The sequence below is a fragment of the Trichoderma virens genome, assembly GCF_000170995.1.
Source record: "Trichoderma virens Gv29-8 chromosome Unknown TRIVIscaffold_2, whole genome shotgun sequence".
NCBI classification, from domain to species: Eukaryota; Fungi; Ascomycota; class Sordariomycetes; order Hypocreales; family Hypocreaceae; genus Trichoderma; species Trichoderma virens.
This window is the reverse complement of record NW_014013747.1, coordinates 1,504,561-1,520,713: the sequence shown is the minus strand read 5'-3', so window position 1 is coordinate 1,520,713 and position 16,153 is coordinate 1,504,561. Positions and strand designations below refer to the sequence as shown.

General features: G+C 49.9%; 7 protein-coding genes across 7 annotated transcripts; 6 read left to right on the top strand and 1 right to left on the bottom strand.

Moving 5' to 3' along the window:
- Positions 1-36: 36 nt before the first annotated feature.
- TRIVIDRAFT_63696 (uncharacterized protein) lies at positions 37-849 on the bottom strand (the record flags this gene model as incomplete). Its single annotated transcript, XM_014105115.1, has 1 exon — positions 37-849. The coding sequence occupies one exon, from the start codon at positions 847-849 to the stop codon at positions 37-39; it is 813 nt and encodes a 270-aa protein (XP_013960590.1).
- Positions 850-2,389: 1,540 nt separating this feature from the next.
- TRIVIDRAFT_35701 (glycoside hydrolase family 5 protein) lies at positions 2,390-3,661 on the top strand (the record flags this gene model as incomplete). The annotated part of the gene is made up of 1 exon (XM_014105114.1): positions 2,390-3,661. The coding sequence occupies one exon, from the start codon at positions 2,390-2,392 to the stop codon at positions 3,659-3,661; it is 1,272 nt and encodes a 423-aa protein (XP_013960589.1).
- Positions 3,662-4,639: 978 nt separating this feature from the next.
- On the top strand, positions 4,640-5,912 carry TRIVIDRAFT_86413 (uncharacterized protein; the record flags this gene model as incomplete). Its single annotated transcript, XM_014105113.1, has 3 exons — positions 4,640-4,806; positions 4,905-5,436; positions 5,507-5,912. 3 exons carry the CDS (start codon positions 4,701-4,703, stop codon positions 5,823-5,825), a joined length of 957 nt encoding a protein of 318 aa, XP_013960588.1.
- A 721-nt stretch (positions 5,913-6,633) lies between these two features.
- On the top strand, positions 6,634-7,310 carry TRIVIDRAFT_86410 (uncharacterized protein; the record flags this gene model as incomplete). Its single annotated transcript, XM_014105112.1, has 2 exons — positions 6,634-6,791; positions 6,854-7,310. 2 exons carry the CDS (start codon positions 6,653-6,655, stop codon positions 7,087-7,089), a joined length of 375 nt encoding a protein of 124 aa, XP_013960587.1.
- Positions 7,311-8,449: 1,139 nt separating this feature from the next.
- Positions 8,450-10,874, top strand: TRIVIDRAFT_73741 (uncharacterized protein; the record flags this gene model as incomplete). The annotated part of the gene is made up of 2 exons (XM_014105111.1): positions 8,450-8,723; positions 8,908-10,874. The coding sequence occupies 2 exons, from the start codon at positions 8,450-8,452 to the stop codon at positions 10,572-10,574; spliced, it is 1,941 nt and encodes a 646-aa protein (XP_013960586.1).
- Positions 10,875-12,247: 1,373 nt separating this feature from the next.
- On the top strand, positions 12,248-13,725 carry TRIVIDRAFT_127286 (uncharacterized protein; the record flags this gene model as incomplete). The annotated part of the gene is made up of 4 exons (XM_014105110.2): positions 12,248-12,509; positions 12,583-12,870; positions 12,924-13,054; positions 13,120-13,725. Coding segments are annotated over 4 exons (1,287 nt in total), but the record flags the coding sequence as incomplete, so codon positions are not given.
- A 1,077-nt stretch (positions 13,726-14,802) lies between these two features.
- TRIVIDRAFT_166999 (uncharacterized protein) lies at positions 14,803-16,019 on the top strand (the record flags this gene model as incomplete). Its single annotated transcript, XM_014105109.1, has 4 exons — positions 14,803-14,831; positions 14,997-15,237; positions 15,271-15,424; positions 15,510-16,019. 4 exons carry the CDS (start codon positions 14,803-14,805, stop codon positions 15,902-15,904), a joined length of 819 nt encoding a protein of 272 aa, XP_013960584.1.
- Between the last annotated feature and the right edge of the window lie 134 nt (positions 16,020-16,153).

Genomic DNA, 16,153 nt, shown 5'->3' with positions numbered 1-16,153 from the left:
AATTGAAGTATGAGACTGTTCATTACAAGACAACATTTAATCTTCAACCGCCTCTTCCCCGTCTATATCAATCTTGACAGAGTCTGGGAAGTCCTTCAACCTATCCGCCTCATCCAGCGGCTCCAAGTCCCAATTCTCTTCATCCTCGCTATCACTAGTATCGTCGACGTCATACTTTCCACCGCTCTTATACTTATACCTAGCCTCACCGTCCCACTTCAACTTTATGCGGATGGCGCGATACGCAAATACAATTCTGTTCAAAGTCCGCCCATAAGACACAGTCCGGGCATTAGTGACGTTCATATCGAGTCCCAGGCCACCCATCGTCGTCGCTTCTGCCGCAACTCTAAGCTTTGGGCTGTACTGATTTCCACTCGTAGATGACTTGGTAAGCCCGGAAGCGATCTTCAACCCCGTAATCATATACACCCTCTTTCTGCCAATGAGGCTATTTTCCAGGAAGCTCTGCACACGCTGTGACGCGAGGATGCACTCGGTCACAAATTCTTGATTGGGCTCGAATTCAAGAGTTTCAAGCAACTCGCAATGGTAGACATTTTTCTTGTCCCGGCCAAAGGCGTAGATGAGATCCGTAGACCATCTGGTTCCCTTGGCAACGTTGACATTGAGATCAACCTTAGTTTCGAAGTTTCGGCCCTTGCTTTCGTTAAAGTTGGTGCTGACACTTTGGTTCATGAGATGTTTGGGAACAGCTATACAATCATGTTGATTGAGTGGTGCCGTTAGCGTCTCAAGGTTGGAAAAGATGCTTCCGAGCCTTGGGGCAACCTCGCTGTCAGGATTGATGTCGAAATTTGGCGCCTGAAAATAGTATAATTTGCCCATCCTGGTGATTGGTCTCTTAATTTATTACCAAATGAGATATCGGGTTCCAATTCCAGATATGCAACTAATTATTATACCAGCATGAATATTAAGCTTCTCAATTATAAATCACTATATGATACTCGAGGGCAGCTTCCAACGCAGCACTCGGTGAAACCCCTCTTTGTAACAGTCATGTGATACCGTTTCTTGAGAGGGGATTTTAGATTGGAATACGCCATGCATTAATCCTTCTATTTCGGAATCATCTATATTGAAGATTTTCTCTTGAATGTGTGTTTTCCCCTTTCTATTGTTTGGTACATGTATTGATATTTTTCTCATTCGTAACAGTAAGCTTGACAGATACCAGGTAGCCTCACCGCAAGCCCCCGCTGGAGGATAGGCCAAAGCTTACATTCACCTTTTCTTTGGGGGTAGTTTACCAATGTCGGGCAGGCAGAGAACCAAAGGGTTTTCCTTCGATTATTACGGCGGTAGGTCATGTAAACTACCTGTACCGCGGTCCAGGCGCTGGTTCATTATCTTTGATTATGGTATTATATGACTGAAAACAGAAGAGTATAATACCGACAATTGAAGTCATTGGTCTACGAAAAGAACTTGACTGAACCTCGGATCTTCCATTATCCATGGTTTTATAGATTGTTCTTACAGGCATTTTATATAGATATCTGATAGCAAAACTTTGAAACTATAAGCTGACCAGATTGTTGTGACTCTTATATGGCCTCGTCGCAACACACGGCTCTTATGTCCCCCACTAGTGGCTATAACAATCCTTGTCTTCTTCCTAGGGACGAGCGCACTGGCTGGCCTTTACAGCTCTAGCCTCTCTAAGCAGGAGAAGATTGACAAAAGAGCTTTAGCCAGTGATATCTCATTTGGCTGAATTGAGAATTAACAGTTTTTCTAATTGGCTAATTCTCATTCGGATTCCAAAGGCCGTGTAGGGTTACAGGTTATTACTTCTACAATTTTGCCGACCGTCAATAGCGGCAGGGTTCATATATTACTCCGAAGTGCGTTTCTTTTCTGGCATTTCTCGTTTGGTAAAAAACCTCAACTCAGAACTCCCCCAGGAAGACTATTTAATTTCGGCATATTACGTGCTAGGGGCCGATGTGACACGGGGCGGCCCTCTCGTCCGAGGCTCAATGGCTGAATGGATTGAATTCAGCCATAATACAACCCAGCCGCCATTGTAGAAGCGCCGAATGTTGAACTGAGGTGCTATGGACACTTTGTTAGAATCTATTCAATCCAAAACTGTTTTGATCCATCCCTAGCGCTACAGATTCGCGCGGCTGTTCAGTCATTTCAAGTATTCAAGGCCATTCTATGGCACCTTTAGAAATTAATAGCCTAAACAAGCTTATATAAAGCAGTCTTGCAATCCGATGTTTTTTCCAGTCACGATAATGCCATAAAGATATTCCTTGACCTTGGTTGAATATATGTTCTTCTCCATTGCCTAATGTCATAAGGAACACCAAAACTCTGTAACTCTACCAATATTATTTATTACCCCAAAATCACCATGACCAACAACAAGGCCAGACGGCTGCTTGCAGCCTCTCTATATCTTGGAGCAACTGGTGTTATAGCGCAACAACAGACTACCTGGGGACAATGCGGAGGAATAGGCTACAGTGGTCCTACGAGTTGTACTTCTGGGACGAGCTGTTCGACGCTGAATTCATATTATGCCCAATGTATCCCTGCTACCGGCATCATCACGAGTACTCGCACCACTCTTGCATCAACAACGGCTACAACAACAGCATCAACGAAAACCTCAGCAACCTCACTTCCACCACCCACCTCGGGGGTACGGTTTGCTGGTATTAATATTGCTGGATTCGACTTTAGTTGCTCAACTGATGGAACTTGCAACGTGTCCGGCGCCTATCCGCCACTGAAGAACTATGATGGCGCGAATAACTATCCAGATGGCGTTGGGCAGATGCAACACTTTGTGAAGGATGACAATTTCAATATTTTCCGCTTGCCCGTCAGTTGGCAGTATTTAGTGAATGCCAACCTTGGCGGCACTCTGGACGCCACCAATTTGGGCTATTATGATCAGCTCGTTCAAGGATGCTTGGCCACGGGTGCATACTGCATCATCGACATCCACAACTATGCTCGCTGGAATGGCAAAATCATTGGCCAGGGAGGTCCTACAAATGCTCAATTTGTTAGTCTCTGGTCACAACTGGCGACTAAGTATGCCTCAGAGCCGAGAATATGGTTTGGCACCATGAATGAGCCTCACGACCTTAACATCACCACCTGGGCCGGCACTGTACAGGCTGTTGTTACTGCCATTCGTAACGCGGGTGCTACCTCACAGTATATCTCACTACCGGGTACTGACTATCAGTCTGCCGGACAGATCATTTCCGATGGTGGTGCAGCGGCATTAAGTGCCATTACCAACCCGGACGGCTCAAAGACCAACTTGATTTTCGATGTGCACAAGTACCTGGATTCGGATAACTCTGGTACCAACTCAATCTGTGTTACGGACAATGTTGATAGTGCATTTGCGCCGTTGGCTACCTGGCTTCGTACAAACAAACGTCAAGCTATTCTGACTGAGACTGGCGGTGGCAATACTGCATCTTGTGAGCAGTACATGTGCCAGCAGATCCAATACATCAACCAGAACTCCGATGTTTACATGGGGTATGTTGGATGGGCTGCGGGCTCATTCGATCCCGGTTACCCATTGGCGGAGACACCAGTTCAAGCTTCAAGCGGTGCCTGGACTGACCAGCCCCTGGTGAAGCTCTGCCTTGCCCGTTGATAGTATTTCGTATATGGTACATATATAACCTTGATAGAATATCAAGTCTGTATATGCATATGTATATATAGTAGATGGAGAAGGAGCATGGTGGGAAGTCTGGCAAAGAAATTGCATGATAGTTGAAGAGTGTATATAATAGATTGCATATTACATGGAAATACACATATTGAAAACTTGCTACACCAAGCTAACCATGACACTTTACGCCAATTCTGTCCTGTTTATCTTTTGTCGTCTGCCTTTGACATTACCGTATGTAGTCAGCTCTTGTGACTTTGACTGTTTTATGCTCACCTTGAGTCCCAGCATCAATCCCTGAGACCATTAGTAGAAATTCGCGAGGAAATATATCTCATAACAGTTTTCCTAATGATAATTGATGATGTATTAGATGTGATCCAGGCATTACTGAAACTAGAAACTCGACAACTAAATGCGACAATACCATATTCGTTTGCTTTGTGCAGATGCCTAGGGAGGGTTTCTTATGTCTTGGCTTCATTTTAAAAGCTTCTATATATATGTGGATAATGATTAAATGCTTGTTGTCGATGGGCAAAATCATATAGGATGACGAGGCCAAACCTCGGCCATTTCTTGGAGCTGTTTCACAAGCTTACAAAGTAAGCTCTCGTATTGGCTTAATAAAGGTAATTCAATGGTATGGAGTTCAGTGTTAATGTGCCAGCTATTGAATGAAGCGGACTGAGTTGTTTCATATTCTCTCTCTTTTATTTAAATTTTTATGCTCAGTACTTATTGAGAGAAAAAAAAAAGCATTGATTGTTTGGGCGATGCTACCTAACCTATCCTCATCAATCTGCAGCTCAACTGCATACCCGATTCGGTCACTGTGATCTCCGCCAACCCCGCATTGGAATAGGAAAGCGGTGAGAGAGCTCAGCTCCGTCATCTTTACATTTCTAGAAGATCCCATCAGATACCCACTCCATAGCTTCCAATCGCTTTTTCAATCATTCTTGAAGCTACACGATATACGCTCTTTATAACAGTCGTCTCTACAGCTTCCTCCATCATGGCGCAAAAGTGTGTCCGTCAGGGCTGCGGCAAACAGTTCACTGACGCAGAGGAGGAGTGTCACTATCACCCTGGTCCACCCATCTTCCACGAGGGGCAGAAAGGTACGATTGCTTCGTCTACGCTTTTTACGCTGCGCATCATGGGGCCTTTGCGTCTGCCTTGCCTTGTGCGTGTACTAATTTCATCGTGTCGACTCTAGGATGGAAGTGCTGCAAGCCGCGAGTGCTGACTTTCGACGAATTCATGGAGATCCCTCCTTGTACGACCGGCACACATTCAACCACTGAGAGACCTCCCCCGGTGGAAGAGAAACCTCAGATCGACGAGGCTGCTTTGGCACAGAAGATCTCTGAGGCTAGCGTATCTGCTCCGATACGATTGCCGATTCAACCAGCACAGCACATTCCTACTCCGCCTCTGCCGCCCCCGGATTCTGAAGACGACGATCCGAGCTTGGACATTCCTGACGGAGCCGATTGTCGCCGAAAGGCATGCGGCGCTAAATATAGCAAGGGAGCTTCAAGGGAGGATGAGCAGTGCGTGCACCATCCCGGTGTCCCCATTTTCCACGAGGGTAGCAAGGGTTATTCGTGCTGCAAGAGGAGGGTGCTGGAGTTTGACGAATTCATGAAGATTGTAGGCTGCAAGACCAAGGATAAGCATCTCTTTATTGGCAGTGGAAAGAAGGACAAGGCCGAAGCAGGCAACGAAGAGATCCTAACCACAGTCCGGTGAGTATTCTGATTCATCTTAGGGTTCGGTTTACGAGAGCATCCATCCTCTAACCTAACTGGTTCACAGACACGACTTCTACCAGACCCCCACGCAGGTCATTGCGTCACTCTTCCTGAAGAAGATCAACAAGGAGATAGCCAAGGTCGTCTTCAAGGCAAAGGAGATTGACCTGGATCTTACGACCAGCGACCCAACACCGAAGAGATACACGGCGACTCTGCCGTTGTTTGGGGAAATTGATACAGAAAAATCGGCTTTCAAGATTCTCGGCACGAAAATGGAGTTGACTCTTGTCAAGGCTGACGGAGCTTCTTGGCCGGTTTTGCGAAGTGATGAGCAACTGACGGGCGAGATTATTCAGATTGGTCGGGCTGGCAATGTATAACTGGAAGATTGACAGTCGTGTAAAAAAAGTTAAATAAAAGCGACAACGCAGCGTTTGAATGGCAAAGGCCGTTGTTGTGTTTGCTGCATGTGTGTGTTAGAGAAACTTGCGCTCTGGTATAAGCTTAATGCTACCCGGCCATCCATTTCAGCCAACGTACGGAGTACAGTAGATTTATGACGTTTCCATACCATTGATAGAAAAGCACACCGCTGTGTTCATAGGTAGTCTATACCTGCACAGGTGCATGGCAATATTGAGACTATTGCATTGGAAGGGCTGCTAATCAGTTGCTCGGGTCATTGATAAGGAACCCTGGCGCTGAATGTCACCAAATTCAGGTACGTAAAATGCACTTTGCCCCCGCAGCCTCTCACTGGCTCCCCGCGATTGCTTGGCGCGAACAGCTTCAGCGATAAAGATTTGCGAATGTTATCTCTCGATGGCCTGGCATGGCCGCGGCTGAAGAGAGCTGATAACGGCTGTTCTCCCACATGCTATTCCGTCGTTAGTGCCATTCATCCGTCGACTGACTTTCCGCCATGAGCAGCCATGTGGCGCATCTGGCGCCTTCGTTTGCTCGCCCTTTTCCGGCTTATCGCGCAGATTATCTCATGGCACATGTTGCCATTGTGTGTCGCGCCATGATATAAAAGATTGACAGGGCCGCTAAACCCCCAGGGCTGTAGATTGTAATAGACAAGGAGCTTTTCTCTGCCGTATGTGAAGCTGCGCAGCTGAAAGCGTCATAAGTATCTCACCGTGATCCCCCAATTCGAACTCAAATCGAGCATTTATTCACTGGACACAACGACCTGTTTGCTCTCATGACAACCGAGGTATCCCACGGCCGCGGTGGAGCGGGAAATATCGAAGCTGATGACACCAAGTATGTCGACGGCGAGGTTGTGCGATCCGGAGCCGTGGGCAGTCATGGCGATGGCGCATTCAGTGCCGGCCGAGGAGGTGCGTCGTTTCAATGCCAATGTTTTTTCACCTAGCAGCCTCATCTAAGACTCGGGCCACAGGCGCCGGCAACATCACCGACATCGGAACCACGTCAACCCAGCGCAAAGACACGGATTTCGTCCCAGAGGCCGCTGTGAGAGCAAGCCAGGACGTCCAAGGATATCACACGGGCCGTGGCGGCGCAGGCAATGAGCATCACGCCGATGAGAAGGCCGAAGCGAAGCCTCGCCCCGTGGCACCGGTTGGCCTGGCGGATAAGCTCAAGACAAAGCTGTTTGGCGCGTTCAAGCACTGAGTCTCCGAAGCTATCGTAGTGCGGGAGAAAAGCATTTGACCATCCGGGTGCTGATGAAGTTTTGGTTATGGTCTGGTCACCTTTGTTGGACAACACATATGATATCCCACTTCAATTTTGAGTTTTGTTTGCTTTAGATGGCAGATCGCTGTTACGATGCTGTCAGTCACTATAGGTAGAGAATGACATGCAAGATAATAAGCAGAATAAACTTTTCAACCAGTTGCGCCATGCGTCCTAGCACATACGAAGTAGGCCTGTCAGAGTCGAATTAGGCAAACGAAGGATGAATTGGTCGAGGCTGTAATAAGCATATGCATCTCTTTCTCTTCTTAGCTCTCTTTATCCCTCCACTAGGTATACTTTCAGCGCCCTTCTTTTGCAGAGATTAGAATACAAGCTGCACAAAGTTGGTGATTCCTCACAATCACAAAGTGGATGCTGGCAGCATCTACAGTTGTCATCACGCCACAATTTAGAGATAGGTAGTATCGTCACTGCAAATCTTTGCCAGATCCTCGTCGCTTCACATGGATCCCCACTTGGGCCGTCGTCAAGCAACAGGCTTTGGGTGTCATGAGCGCCAATCTCGGGAATAATCGTCTTGCGTTCCAAAGCAATCTTCAACACCTGTTTTCACACTTGCGACAGGACATGTTTGACCTCAGCTGACCTGTAAAGAAGAAAAAAACAGCGCGTCACTCCGCTAGCTAGAGAATAGCATCAGCTAAACTGGGTCTCTGACGCGAGAGCTCTCCACCCAGATCAATGCTAAAGCTTAGCCGTGCTCAAAAGATGCTAACCACGTCCATATTTAGAAGTGTAGATTTGCTCAGGTCGACGCTTTGGGGCCACGCTGGAGCGAATAAGCGAAGGGAAGGCCTCACCGGACGCGCGATATGCAGAGAAGAGGGGGATGTGATCGAACTGTTCCATCGTGCGTCGGGCACATAAAGAGTTGCATGTCGCCCGTCGGCAAAAAGACAAGGTGCCTGAGATCCTTCGGTGGGCTAAGATTCGACTTGACTGCTTGAAGGCTTAGTCGAGCCAGGCATCCCATTCAGCCTGCGAGCGTCTCAGCATTGCCAGCATCCTCCCACCATCAGCAGTCAATAATAGGCGGAGCTGCCTGGATTCAAATGGCCCAGACCAAGCCGGAAGCAGCTGATACGAAACGATTACCACCAGCAGTCAGCCCCCTTTGCGCGACGAATCTCACGCCTTGACAGTTGTCAATTGCTTGTGTCCACTGTGAATTGCTGCAAAGCGCGGGGTGCATTAGCAAGCCAAGGCACCGCTTCCGACTGGGTCAATCACGTGGGTCTGTCACTGGTCAGACCACTGCCTCTGATTAGCGGCCATGACGCCGCATCGCCCAGAGCTCCAAGGACGGCGCTTCTGGTCGGGACTGTCCATCCTGTCCAAGAGATCCTACGCGACATCGTCCTTTGAAGCCGACGACGAGCGCTCCGACGGCGACGACGACATGAGTCTGCGCGACAGCTTCGACAGCGACGAGCGGCCGGGCGTGCCGGCATACGTCGGGCACGATGTCAGACCGACCAGCAAGAAAGAGCTTTGGGGATGGTACATGTATGGCTTCGCGGCCGAGACATATGTTATTTGCGGAATTGGTGAGTCTTGCGTGGCATATTCTACTTTGCGTTTGTTTTGCATTATAGGAAATGGATTCTATCACCTACATCGATGTCTTTGATAACACAACGTCGCCTTCACCTCTCCGCGTCCTCGTAATGTTGGGCCGCTGTCAGCTCTGGGTCTCCATCAAAGGATTTGCTTGCTAATCGTCCACAACAGCTTCGTTCATCCCAATTCTCCTAGAGACGCTTGCTCGAGAAAATGGCGTCCTCCTCTCCAACCCAGACAAGCCTTGCGGTTCCAGCGACAGCAAATCCGAGGATGACGGCCAGTGTGTCGTATACGTATTGGGCATCCCGATCAACACGGCAAGCTTTGCCATGTATACTTTTTCCGCCAGTGTTTTACTACAGGCGCTTCTTGTCGTCAGCATTAGTTGTGCTGCGGATCATGGCAATTACAGAAAGCGACTTCTCCTCACGTTTGCCTGGATTGGAGGGTTCTCCGTTATGTGCTTCATCTTCATCAGCAAGACCAACTACCTCATCGGTGCCTTTTTAACCATTATCTCCAACACATCTTTTGGCGCGTCATTTGTATTGCTCAACTCTTTCCTCCCCCTTCTGGTACGAAATCACCCGGAAGTAACGGAGGCGTATGTATCAGAAGCCCCTGACTTGGCCGACTCTCCTCCAGATGGCCCTCAGGTGGGCGATTCAACGGACGACCTGGAGGGGTCCATGGTCAATTCCACTTCAGGCTTACTTCCTCATGATGATCAGCGCCAAAGGTATGGACTGAAGCGGGTGGCAACCCACGAAGAAATCACTTCCAAGGAGCTTCAGCTGTCTACGCGTATATCTTCTTTGGGCATCGGCATTGGCTACAGTGCTGCCTTGTTTGTGCAGTGTGCCTCTATTGGCATCCTCATAGCCATGAAAAATACTACTTGGTCACAGCGGGTTGTGCTGTTTATCATTGGGGCTTGGTGGTCTGTTTTCACCATCCCTGCTGCGATGTGGCTTAGACCCCGACCGGGACCGGCTCTGACCATTGATGGACGCAAAGAAGGTGCTTCATGGTGGGTATACTTGAAATTTGCATGGAAATCTCTATTTCGCACAATCCAGCTAGCGAGACGGCTGCTCGATATCGTTCTCTTCCTGGGCAGTTGGTTCCTTCTTTCGGATGCAATTGCCACGACATCCTCTACTGCCGTCTTATTCGCCAAAACCCAGCTTCACATGAAGCCGTGGGCCTTGGGCATGATTAACGTCATCGCCACAATGGCTGGAATATTTGGCGCTTTTGGCTGGTCCTGGGTATCTAGGACGTTCAACCTGAAACCCCATCAGACGATTCTCGTCTGTATTGCGCTGTTTGAGCTCATCCCGATTTATGGCTTGATGGGTTACCTCCCGTTCATTAAGCGCTGGGGTGTCATGGGACTGCAACAACCTTGGGAGATGTACCCCCTAGCGGCCGTGTATGGCCTCGTCATGGGAGGGCTGAGCAGCTACTGCCGCTCGCTTTTTGGCGAGCTGATCCCACCCGGATCCGAAGCCGCCTTTTACGCGCTGTATGCCATCACCGACAAAGGGTCCAGCGTTTTTGGCCCTGCTATTGTTGGAGCCATTATCGACAAGACCGGGAGCATTAGGCCTGCGTTTTGGTTCCTCGGCGCCCTTGTTGGTTTCCCCGCTCCCCTCATCTGGTTCATCGACGTTGAGCGTGGCAAGAGGGAAGGCGAGAGGCTTGCCGAGACCATCGAAGGCTTTGAGCCCGAGGGCCATTCGGAAGAGGACGAAGACGAGGAATCAGCTCGCGGAATGCTGGCAGACTATGAAGCCACCGAGGGCAATGGCACCGCAACTCATCGACGGTGAGATGTTGTCTGATCTTGGCTGCAACTGGTTATCATGGTCGAGGTACTTTTCTCTTGGTTGTTGTCTCTTCCTGACTGGACAGGACTTGGAAATAGCCTATTACAAGTAGGTATGCATAGCGTAGGCGTTTTGGTTGATTAGTAAACTCTGGACTCTTCCCTTGGAAACACGGTAGAGTTTGATTCGGAGGCTACTTGGCCACTATTTCGTTTGTTTGCGAAAGTTGAAGTTGAGGGCTAGGTAGCAAGTAATACGGAACGGATTGGGTATTCGGTTAGTAATAATACTTTGTTGCTTCATAATTATCGGGTTCAACTGTTATTTCTTAAGCCGTCGGTGGTATTACTCTATCCGAGGTTCACTTGCTGCCTAGGATTAGAAGGTAGGTAGCTGCAGTGATGATGCTATATACTCGTATTCCCCCAGACTCAACTACCTAGGCAGTAACAATAGGTGCTTGCACACCGCATTTATGTAATCCAAACTACATGTACCTGCTAATCCACATACCAATATATTGAATACCCTTACCCATGATAGTATCTTTCCCGAGTCCCCTTGCAGTGACATTCCGTTACGGGGGTGGTACCTGGAAAGAAGAAGCGCACAACAACAGCCAGGTCGCCACAACTCAACACGCACCATCTCTGCAAATTGGAAGAGCCACTACCAAGAGGATCCAGGACGCCACTAGAAGCACTAGGAAAACGGCTAAATAGCCTTCTGCAAAAACGGGAATTCGATTCCCTGCGTCAACGTGCTCAAGGGCTGGCGCTTCCCTAACCCATCGCGCTAAATAATAAGCAGCAGCTGGATTACAGTGGGGGTTTCGCGTCCATTTGCCTTTTCGCGTGCTGTACGTAACCTGGGCCAAGTACCTGGTCGGCGCGAGGTGCCTGGGCAGGTACATCAGCCTGTTCCCTCCACTCTTTTTCTTTTAGTGACCATTTGCCTATTCCTATTCTTCTCCTCTTCTGTTTTTGCCTAGCAGAACACGTTGGATCGATAGGACGGCGGCCCAAGCAGAAGCAACGCTTCGTTTTTCTTCATTTCTTTTTTCTCTTTAATCCCTCTCCATTCTCTTCAGTCCCATCTGCGCGCTGCAGGGATCGCAAGCTGGATCCTCGCCGACGGGTGCTGTCGAATCAAGCCCACTTTGGAAGGCATTAGAAGGGGAAAAAAAGCTGAGGACCAAAAAAAAAAAAAAACTATCCATAGCTTTTTGCGCGATTCCCTGTCCTCAGACTTGCTCCTCTCCCCCCTTGTCTGTGTGCCCCGGGGATTGCGGTGGCTACGCCCGCTGAGCTCCAGCCCGCGCCTTTGCTAGAGCTGTCATCTAGAAATCGGTGCATAGCAGGAATCCTACCTTATCTTGCTCCCGATTTACCAGGGCCTGTGCCGCTGTTACAGACTGCCTGTGCTATTTATCGGGGCGGGCGCTTGTGTTTACATCGAGATAGACCGAAACACACCCAAGGCCCATCTGTCGTTTTGTCAGAGACAGCAGCTCGCCAACCGAGTCGCTGCGCCCATTGCCGGCTGCCCGAATTCCCACGACGCGCGATACCCCAGCTTGCGCGACACCGCAGGCGCGCTGCCCACAGCCCGCGATGAGTTCCAAGCCTCGGAAGCGCTCTCGCCCTGCCCCGGACGGCGCCGCCGCTCCTGATGGTGCCGTCACGGACGAGAACCGTGCTGACTGTCCCTTCACTGTCACCGTTGTCTCAGAGCCGGAGCGCAGCGAGAGGGACGGCCCCAAGTCGAAGAAGAGGAAGCATGACAAATCCGACGAGGACACCAACAAAAAGGTCCAGACGCAAAACGCCGTTTTCCATCCCGAAGGCAAATTCAAGACGAGCCAATCCTTGAAGCTCTACTACGCCGTAGATCCCCGCAAGCAATGGCTCGACATGACACGCTACAACAGCTTCGTTCGTAAGTGCCATATCCCGCATCTCCCGGCCGATGTCCAGACCCCGAGCAGCTAACCAATTGCGAAATCGTGTAGTGAACGGCGTCAAGTACTACACTGAAGACTTTGTCTATGTGGCGAACGAGGCGACCATGGAACGACAAAACTCCCTGCCTGCCGGCGCTACCAAAGTTGCCAAGAAGGCCGATTACTGGGTAGCCCGGATATTGGAGGTTCGGGCCTCAGACGAACATCACGTATACGCCCGCGTATATTGGATGTACTGGCCCGAGGAGCTGCCTTTGGGTACTCTGGACGGCAAGAAGCAAATATCTGGTCGCCAGCCATACCATGGACAGCATGAGCTGGTCGCCTCCAATCATAGTAAGCCTCCCTAGCATCAATGAGTGTCTGCTGTGTCTCTAACGCCCAGGTAGTGGATATTATCAATGTTGTTAGTGTTGTGATGGGCGTCAATGTCAAGCAGTGGATAGAATCGAACGACGATGACATACAAGAATCTCTTTATTGGAGACAGGCGTTCAACTGCAGGACGTCGGAGCTATCGGTAAGCAATTGCTAAAACAGCCGTTCTGTTCTGAGTACGGTCAACATTAACATGTTTGCAAATAGTCGGTCGCCCTCGTCTGCAAGTGTAGGACTCCCGCCAATCCCGACAAAACCTTGGTAGGCTGCTCCAATAAGGCGTGCGAGGAGTGGATGCATTACGACTGCCTGCTCGACGATGTCCTCACCCGAGTGTACGATCGATTGGGGACAGATATCCCCCACAAATTGGAAAAGCCAGCCATTAAGGAAGAGACAAAGGAAGAGCCAAAAGATGAGCCAAAGGAAGGAACTAAGGGAGACCTGCCTTATCGCCTGTTGAGCCCCTCAGTCGAGGGAGAAGACAGAAAATCGCCAATAGTTGCCAACAACGAGATAAAAGATCAAGTGCTCGTGAAGCAGGGGGATGACGAATCATCCAAGGACACAGAAACTCCAACACCGGCACCGCAAAATCCCTCGGACAAGTCTTCAAAATTGGCCTTGGCAAAGCGAGGAAAGCGCAAGAAGTCGTCAAAGAAACCTTGGGAGGGTCTCTTCGAGGCTACGCTCAAGATGAACGAAGGCCCCACGGTCTGGCAAGTAACAGATTTAAGAGAGGGCGTTGAGGGAGGAGAGAAGAAGTGGACAGAACCGGCGTACTGCCTGCTGTGTGACACTCTCATTGAGTAAATGATGAGGCGCCTACACGCAGACATAGCCTTCCGTGGTGATGTCAGACACTGGAATTGGATTTTTTACGTCATCATGCCCGTTTTCCGGCAAGGAGGCGATAGCGATGTTTCCCTCGGCTTTCCGAGGCATCCTGGACAAGTGTTTATATCAATATAATGCAAGTGGAGGAAGATGACAAAAACTGAATATAACCAAACAAAAAAAAAAGAACGAAAGAAAATCGGTAGCGGGAAACGGCACCATGCTTGGTGACACGACACCGACGAAGGGAGGACGAAGGCTTTGGCGGGGCGTTTTGGGCGATTTACGGTACGGGCCGGGGCTACATGGTCAGGGGCATAGCAAGGCGGAACACCGTTTGTCTGTTCTCTCACATAGAGGGTCTGGAAAAGGGCGCTTGATATTTCAGGATGTGTGTTTTGATCTTGTTGGATTTCCGACCTTGGCTGCTTGAAGTGAGGTAGGGAGGGATTTTTGTCTTGGGAGCGTTTGCTAGTATCGTGCTCTCTCTCTTTTTTATTGCAGTTTCTTTTGCCCAGGATAGGTAGATTACAGACAAATTGGATGTTTGATGAGAAAGCTGAGGATGATGATGAAAGTGTGAATATGAATATATGCGAATAAATATGTGTGTATTCTCTATCAGAGGCAAAAGAATTGGGTTCTTTTATTTTCTATTTTATTCTTTTTCTGTTTAAGTACTTGGAGTTGTGGACTTGAGGAATGATGCAGCTTATCCTCAATTCAGAGGGCAGAGCTGTAATACGTAACTCGAGCAGCACAGACAGACGGAGCTCCAGCTGCTCAGCAAACAAAGCTCCCTCTCATCTGGTGGGGTTGCTCCTCTACCACGTCCCCAATTAGCTGATAGCTGCCGCTAGCCGCGGGCTTCTTAGAGGCCCGTTGCTGGTGACGTGACCCCCTGGCGACCCGACAAGGCGAAACCCCGCGACCTCGACAATATCTTGGGCTTCCTTTACCGACCTCGCCTTGGGAGAATCGCCGCGATCACCCTCCATAACCACCTCCAACTGATATTTGAGTCTGCATATCCTGCAGCACAGTAGCATTGAAATGGCTACGGATCCCTTTGACTCGGCGCTGTGAGCTCTTCTTGTCTTGTTCCCCCCCTCCATGCTGCGAGTCCACCCAAATAACCCAGCTGTTGTTCTCGCTCTCCCCCCTGACGCCCTTTTGTGTCTCCTCCCACTCTCAAACTCAACTCTGACCTGAAGCTAACGCATTGATCCATTTGATTTGTTCTGCAGCGACCTCCTCCGCCGCCTGAATCCGAAACACACGAGCGAGCATCTCAACGCAATCATCTCCCTGGCCCCTGACCTGACCGAAGACCTCCTCTCGTCCGTCGACCAGCCCCTCACCGTCAAGCGTTGTAGACAAACCGGCCGAGACTACCTCCTCTGCGACTACAACCGTGACGGCGACAGCTACCGCTCGCCATGGAGCAACCAGTTTGATCCTCCACTGGACGAGGGCGGCGTGGGCGGTGTCGGCCCCGGAGGCAGCGAGGGGGCTGGAGAGGGCGCCATTCCCAACGAGAGGGTGCGCAAGATGGAGATCAAGGCCAACGAGGCCTTTGACATTTACAGGGAGCTGTACTACGAGGGCGGCGTGAGCAGCGTGTACCTGTGGAACCTGGACGACGGATTCGCCGGCGTCGTGTTGGTCAAGAAATGTGCGTTGGGCTGCTCCCTGTTTTGCCAACATCCATCCGGTCCGTCTCATGCATACGGTGCTAACATAACACTCTTTTGCTCTAGCTGCCACCCCCGGAACCAACACCGAGGGAGTCTGGGACTCGATCCACGTCTTCGAGGCCATTGAGCGCGGCCGAACAACCCACTACAAGCTCACCTCCACCGTCATCCTATCGCTGTCCACCAACGTCGAGGGCACCGTAGGCGACATGGACCTCAGCGGCAACATGACTCGACAGGTGGAGCAGGACCTGCCCGTCGAGAACGACGACAGCCACATCGCAAACGTCGGCCGCCTGGTCGAGGACATGGAGCTCAAAATGCGCAACTTGCTGCAGGACGTCTACTTTGGCAAGGCCAAGGACGTGGTGGGCGACCTGCGGAGCGTTGGCAGCCTGAGCGATGGCGCGAGGGAGCGGGAGACGCAGCGGGAGATTATTGGCAGCATGAAGCGGTGATGAGGATGTGTTTTTTTGACGAGGATTGAGGGGATTGAGGGGGGGAGTATCTGCGTGTGTGTTTTGACAATGATGAAAGACCAAGCGCTCGAATATATGAAAGCAAATAAACCTGTCTCTAAATTCTTGCAAGTAAAACTTCAACTTCAAACCTATTGAAGAATTTTGAAGTTGTAGGGTATTGTGTTCAGTTTTGATTCGGGATTGGAGGGAGCTGTTGACCATCTATAGAGTTCTGAGCTCCTAAAG